The sequence below is a fragment of the Chiloscyllium plagiosum genome, chromosome 6 (assembly GCF_004010195.1).
Source record: "Chiloscyllium plagiosum isolate BGI_BamShark_2017 chromosome 6, ASM401019v2, whole genome shotgun sequence".
In the NCBI taxonomy this organism is placed as follows: Eukaryota; Metazoa; Chordata; class Chondrichthyes; order Orectolobiformes; family Hemiscylliidae; genus Chiloscyllium; species Chiloscyllium plagiosum.
In genome coordinates, this window is record NC_057715.1 from 25,886,183 (window position 1) to 25,893,387 (window position 7,205).

The 7,205-nt window shown below is 39.7% G+C and overlaps 1 protein-coding gene across 1 annotated transcript in view; it reads left to right on the top strand.

The window, feature by feature from the left end:
• The window catches only part of pibf1 (progesterone immunomodulatory binding factor 1), a 135,321-nt gene extending 129,105 nt beyond the window's left edge, over positions 1–6,216 (top strand). Inside the window, exon 18 of the mRNA XM_043691368.1 lies at positions 4,526–6,216. Within this exon, the coding sequence (XP_043547303.1) occupies positions 4,526–4,579 (54 nt within the window). The 3' untranslated portion in view covers positions 4,580–6,216. The remainder of the gene's footprint in view (positions 1–4,525) is intronic.
• Positions 6,217–7,205: the final 989 nt, after the last annotated feature.

Sequence of the window (7,205 nt, forward strand, 5' to 3'; positions counted from 1 at the left end):
TGACCTCCTTCCACCTATCGCGTTTCCAACGCCCCTCCCCCAAGTCCCTCCTCCCTACCTTTTATCTTAGCCTGCTGGACACACTTTCCTCATTCCTGAAGAAGGGCTTATGCCCGAAACATCGATTCTCCTGTTCCTTGGATACTGCCTGACCTGCTGTGCTTTTCCAGCAACACATTTTCAGCTCTGATCTCCAGCATCTGCAGTCCTCACTTTCTCCTCGAAGTGATTAACACCATTGAAGGTCAAGGGTGGTGGTTAGATCGTTAATTATTGGAGGTGGTCCTTGCCTGGCATTTGTGTGTCATGCATGTTACCTCTTGTCAGCCCAAGTGTGGGTATTGTCTAGATCTTGTTGCATTTGAAAATGGACTGCTTCAGTATCTGAGGAGTCACGAATGGTGCCAAACATTGTGCAATCATTAGCAAGTATTTCCATTTCTGTCCTCTGGAGGGACAGTCATTGATGCAGCAGGTGAAGGTGGTTGGGCTAGGACACTACCGTGAGGAACTCTTGCAGAGATGTCCTGGAGCTGAGATGACTGACCTCCAACAATCACTACCATCTTCCTATGTACTAGATATGACTCCCAACCAGCGGAGAATTTGCCCTCCTGTACCTATTGATTCCATTTTTGCTAGGGTTTCTAGGTGCCACACTTAGTCTTTGATATCAAGGCTAGATTTGACTATCAGTGCATTGAGTATAAGAATTGCTAGGTCATGTTGTGGCTGTACAGGACATAGATATGTTGAACAGCCAAGGTCTTTTCCTCAGGATAGGGGAGTCCAAAACTAGATGGCTTAGGTTTAAGGTGAGAGGGGAAAGATTTAAAAGGACCTAAGGGGCACCTTTTCTTGCAGGGGGTGGTGTGTGTATGGAACGAGCTGCCAGAGGAGGTGGTGGAGGCTGGTACAATTACAACATTTAAAAGGCATCTGGATGAGTACATGAACAGGAAAGTTTTAGAGGGATATGGGTCAAATGCTGGCAAGTCGGACTAGATTAATTAAGAATGTCTGGTTAGCACGGATGAGTTGGACTGAAGGATCTGTTTCCATGCTGCACATCTCTATGACTGTTTCTCTCACCTCACCTCTTAAAGTCAGATTTAGCACAGGAACATGAGTAGGCAATCTCTTGTGCTAGTTCATCTATTCAAACATCCTTACTGATCTGATCCTCTCAACTCCACTCGAAGTGTTAATCTTTGACTAGTATTCCTTGACCATTGACCTTGCTGTCAGTCTTGAAATTGTTATTAACTTGGTCTCCTCAGCCTTCTTGGCTTCAAGAATTCCAGCAGCAGTATTCGACTTAGATTTCATTCAAAATGTTATTCATCTTTCTTGATTTTACAAGTCTTAATTCTAAATTTTAAAAAAGCTGTTTGCAGAGATTGCTGTGACATGTTGAGGTTTTCACTGCTACTGTGTACGTTTAACAAAAAAAATGCAGAGATGGAAGAAATAGGAACAACGTTTGAAGGAATAATGAGTTTTTTTTTGAAACACCTAAAAGTTCCCTATCTCCTCTATCAAGAAATTGTTCAATTCAATGAGAAACTGTTATGGCAGGGTGTCATCATTGTCATATCAGCTTCCATCCTTTCCAAGCGCTTATGTTACTAGTGATGCAATTTTGACACCATCTCAGGATTAGTTCTGCTGCTCCAGACATTACAGAGTCACTTAAAAAGGCAAATGTGTTGGCCCATAATTAGAGCACATGAAATAGATCATATACCAGGAGGTTTTATTTTCATACAATTAATACAATTTCATGCTGTGATAAATGAGCAGCCAAAGTATAGTATAATTTTACTTAATTGAACATTTTAGAAAACAAACTTGTAATGAAAACTGAAACACATGTGAGCATATTTTAATGTGAGCTTTTATAATGTATAATTTGCCAAATTTCTGTTTTGCAATTTAAGCTGTGTGTGAGTCCCTCACATTGTGCTTCACAAAGATCATTTATTGAAGGGAGGGAGAATACTACAGAGAAGAACAATCGTTGGTTCCTGGAAAAGCAGCACTTAGCACATGGGTACAAGAACCATCTAGCCAGGCAGGTTTATTCAAAGTCCCAATCTTAGGATTTATACTATCGCTGATCTTCAACCTTTGAGATAATAATATCTTTGAATAAAATATGGCACTGTTGTGGCTTATCACTGGAGCAGTCTCTTTGAGAGTTGTTAGTGTCCGGAATTGTCTTTCAGAGAACAGTGGCAGTTCAAAATTAAATAAAGTAAGGATAAAGTCACCATAATCCTACTGAACCACAGGGCTTCATTAGGGGGAGTCGACTGGTGGTGGTTTTAAAGTGAGGGTAACCATGCTGAAGTGTACAGAGAGCTTAAGAAACAGAATGCTTCATGATAACCAGAGTCAGTGCTGGAATTGAGTTGTTGGCATCACTCTGCATTACAAACTAGCCATCCAGACCATATACTCAAGGCGGATTTAGACTAACTTTGGATTGACAAGATTTATGGCGGGTTACAGAGCAAGGTGAAGTGAAGGCCACAATCAGATCAGCAATGACAGTCTTTTATGCATTCAAAACAATCATAATCTACTGCCACTTCTATTTCTCATGTTTACCACAATGACATCCAAAGAGATACTCTGCTTTCTCCTGTCCCAGGCCTGTTATCTGTTTAAGGTCTCATACCTAAAAGGTTTTGCTGTCTGTTAAACATCAGAAGTTAAAGTAAAACAAAGAACACCAGATACTTGAGATCTGAAACAAAAACAGAAATTGCTGCCAAAACCCAGCAGGACTGGCAGCATCTGTAGGAAGTAAGCAGTGTTAACTTTTCGAGTCTGGTGACTCCTAATCAGAACTGACAGCAGCTAGAGAAAACTGATACTTATGCTGAAGACAAGTTTGGAGAGGGAGGTGAGCAGATAGGTGGAGATGGAGTTCAGAGAGACATATGAAAGGGGTTTGTAAACAATGGGATTATGAATAGTAGGCCAGGACGGAAGAGAAGCTAAATAAATGATAATTATTGAGAGCTGAGGGTAGCAGAGAATGGGTAGTTTGTGCTGAAAACAAACCACGTCATGTGATAACCCTGAGAGTAGGGATAATGAGTTGGCTGTGCTAAAAACAACCCATGACATTACAGGATGGAGGGGGGATCATGGGAGGATGGAATTAGGCTCTAAAGTTATTGAACTCAATGTTGAATCCTAGAGGCTGCAGATCCCCAAGCGGAAAATAAAATGTTGTTCTTTGAGCTTGCACTGAGAGTTGCTGGAACATTGCAGTAGGCCTGAGACTGAAATGTTGTTGTGGGAAAATGGTGATGTGTTGAATTGGCAGGTGACTGGACGCACTGGGTCATTTTTTATGGACAGAACTTAAGTGTTCTGCAAAGCATTCACTCAGTCTGCATTTTGTCTACCCAACGTAGAGGGGACCACACTGTGAGCAGTGAATGCAGTGGATTGTATTGAATGAAGTATAAGTAAATTGCTGCTTTACCTTGGAGGTATGTCTGAAGCTTTTAGTGAGGAAGGCGGAGATAAACAGGCAAGTTTTACACCTTCTGTGGTTGCATGAGAAGATATCATGGGAGGGTCTTGAGAATTGTTGGGAATGGAAGAGGAGTGGACCAGGGTGTCCTGGAGGGAATAGTCCCTGTGAAATGCTGACAAAAGTGGAGAATATGTCATGGCATCCCACTGGAGGTGATGGAAATTGCAGTTTATGATCCTTTGGATTGGGAAGGTCATGAGGGGTAAGTGAGGATTGGGGTACCCTATCATTGTTGTGGGAGGGAAGAGAAGGGGTGAGGGCATAGGTTAAAGGTTGGTTAAACGGAGTTCAGACATATACTTCCCTAGGCAGAATTTCAATTCAACTTTCATTATCACAAAACGCTGACCATATTTATCATACAACCATCAGTTGTACTGTAATCCCATTTGGTCTTAGGCTGCCTGAACGACAGAGTATTTCTTTGTCTTTATTTTTGATTTCTAGCTTCCATAATATTTTGCTTTTGCTTTTGTTTTTGTTACTCTTTCCTTATTAATGGGTGTATTCTCAATCAGAACATGCAAGCTTGGCATCAACAACTTGAGTTCCATACAAATTAATGACAAAATTCAAAAACTAGGGTGGCATGGTATATGATAGTATGGTCTATGAAGACAAGATCTTGGACACTTCTGCTGTATGTAATAATTGAGTGAAGCAGTTTAGTGTCAAACAAAATAAAATAACCTATGCAGCTGTTAGACTTCTGACATTTTGTTTTACCCCAACGGTAGATTTCGCATTCAAATATGTTCAAGTTTAACTTCTTCACCTTCTGTGGACCCCCTCATGACTGATTCAGAGTGCAATGTGAGAATGGCATTGGTGTCCACAGGAACGGGTAGTTCATGGTATCATTATTGGTATTTCTTGGAGAGCTTTTTTACACTGTAAGGGATTCTTTAATAGAAAATGAATTTCCGATGCTATGTTCTTGCTGATTTGAATTGTTGTTTTCTCTTGCAGACAAACAGAGAGTGTCCTGCTTGGTACAAAAAATTGAAGCAGAAGAATACTTGATATTTTTGAAATGTGTAAAGGACCCGCCTGGATTCTGTACTTCCTCATCCTATTCATTTTCATTAGCCTGACAATGCAACTGAAGTTGCAGTTTTTCCAATTCAAGTGCTGTGATTCTCCTTCTAAACCTATTGTTGGTGAACTACTTGAGATGCAGTTTCACTACAACTGTTGGTGTAAAGCTTAATGCTGTGTTGATAATGTAAATGCAACCTGAATCTACAATCAGGTCCTGACCTGGAACCAATGCAAAACAGAGTGAGCCTCCTGGAGTAAGGGTTCATTTTGTACTTCAGTTGACCCAAGGATTAAAACCCTGTTTGCACTGCAAAGATTAGCATCAGTGTAGTGCTTAACTACTTTGCACTAATACCAAACTTACAGTGTAAATACAGCTTATCAGACAACTGAAAGGAAAGGTAGGTTTGCATAGATGTCAATGTTATCAACGTACAGTAATTTGTTTTATTGCTGTGATGGGTATCCATGTTATATGTTTGATGTGGCACTATACATGTTTAAAAAGAAAATGTTAATAAAGATTTTATTTTCCTTTATACCTGTTTACAATTTTGATGGTGATGGTATATTACAGTTCACTGGGGGAATCTGAATTGCTGTAACAACATACACTTTTACATGTATTTTGTAGTCTGGACCTTTAGATTATGAAAGGAAAGGCCCAACATTCTTTCCAACACATGGCTAACTAGGAATCTCTCCCACTCTTATCACCTGCCATTGTGCATTGAAGGGTTTTGCAGTTAAATACTAAACCAATTTGATTGTGTTACAAGGCATTTTCCTTGCTCTTATGTCTTGAGGTCAAACCCAAACTCTGAGCATCTCGCCCAGAGAGAGAGATATGGCCCACTATGTCACAACACTTCTGTTTGCTAGTTTGTGAGGATGACATACTTTAATGACCAGTTTACCAATGTAGCAGTCGCCTGGCTGCTAAAACACAGGTATATTGTGAACTTAGCCAAACAGCAAGGGATACTGAGTACATTGGTCAAGTGAAACTCTGAAATCACAAAACCTGCACACCAGACACCGGGCAAACACTGCAGCCAGGTGCTAATGACATTAGCATAATGTAAGAGGCAACTGTTATTCTGCACACAGATACCCCCAACTTATTCACTAAACAAAGGACAGTCCGGACAGAAAGGCACTGGGTCCTGCTAAACTAAGAAACAGTAGCATACCATCTAAATGATTGACTCGTGTTTCAAACTCTTAAGTGTAACTCCCTGATTGCTCAGAACTATAGACAGTTCCAGAAAAAGTATAAAAACAGAGTTCACCTGCAGATCCCTCTTTCTTTGAACTGCTCTTAGAATTGACTGAGGCCTTCTGAGAAGAGCAGCACAGCAAGTGGCAGAGAGGAGCTGACCATCCAGAGGCAGAGAGAAAGAAAGCAGCTTCACAGAGACAGAGCTACAGGGAGCGCGGCTACATAGATCTACAAGAGAATCGGAAAGTATTGTAACCTTACGGGGCCAAAAGGATTAGGGATAGTATGTTTAGTATTAAAGATTATTGTAATTTTGTTCCTAATAAAGTAGGAATGTTTTGCTTTTGGTACCAGGTTGTGTTTGTATTGATTTCAATGCTTTGGAGCTGAGGGACATCCGGGCAAATTCGTTCTTAACATTCTGGTCAGAGTTGTCTGCAACTTATTTAAACTGTAACAGACAACACCAATTTAACATGGTTTTCAAAAGATTAAATGGAGTTCTGTTGATGCTTTCTTTTCCTGTTCCATTTTTCTCATTTTTTATTTGTAACACCACTGTAAGATATTTCAGGTGTTTTGTATGTTAAAGAAACAATAGGTTTAATTGTTGAAGGTTTGAGATTTTATGTTGTCTTTTTTGACTGGTGATTTTTCTATTTTCTTTCATCTTCACAGCGTTAACTACCTGCAGCCTGTGACATAGACTGCACGTTATTCCCAGATTTTGCACTGGTCTTGTCCTAAAGCAGCCACAGTAAATGAGTTGCTGCAGCTTGAAGTTATTACTCTTTCCTCTTTTGTACCCTTTAGTACATCTGAGATCAAGAACTCACTCATGTGAGAGACTGAATCTCACTACCTTGGCTCAACATATTGCTATTCCAACATAATGCCCACTTTACTACTGCTCAGAATTTTTAACATTTCCATCAGTCTTAATCTTTTATGTCCAGTGTATCTAAGAATCTTCATAATTGTATATTTCCTGAACCAAGGGACAACATTTGTATTTTGGCATGCAATCTGCATTTCATGTTTGACAAGGTAATCATGAACCAGTACCAATCTGCAGCCCCAGATTACACTTGTTTTGCATAATATACCCAGTGGAGACAAGAATGTACACTGCATTTACATATGCACATAATTTCATTCATAAAGCTAATGCATTCCAAAGTGTCATGCCAAGAAATTCAAAAATCAAAGGGTGCTGTAATCCTACCTATCTACATTTCAAAGCTGACCTTTACAAAATAAATTATCTGTTACATCAAAACAATTTATCATTTACAATATAGGAATAGATCGTTAGCACAAAGAATATGAAGTGCTTTTAATTTAATTATAGGTGGAAATTCTTATTGGATTCTACAATAGTCCTGT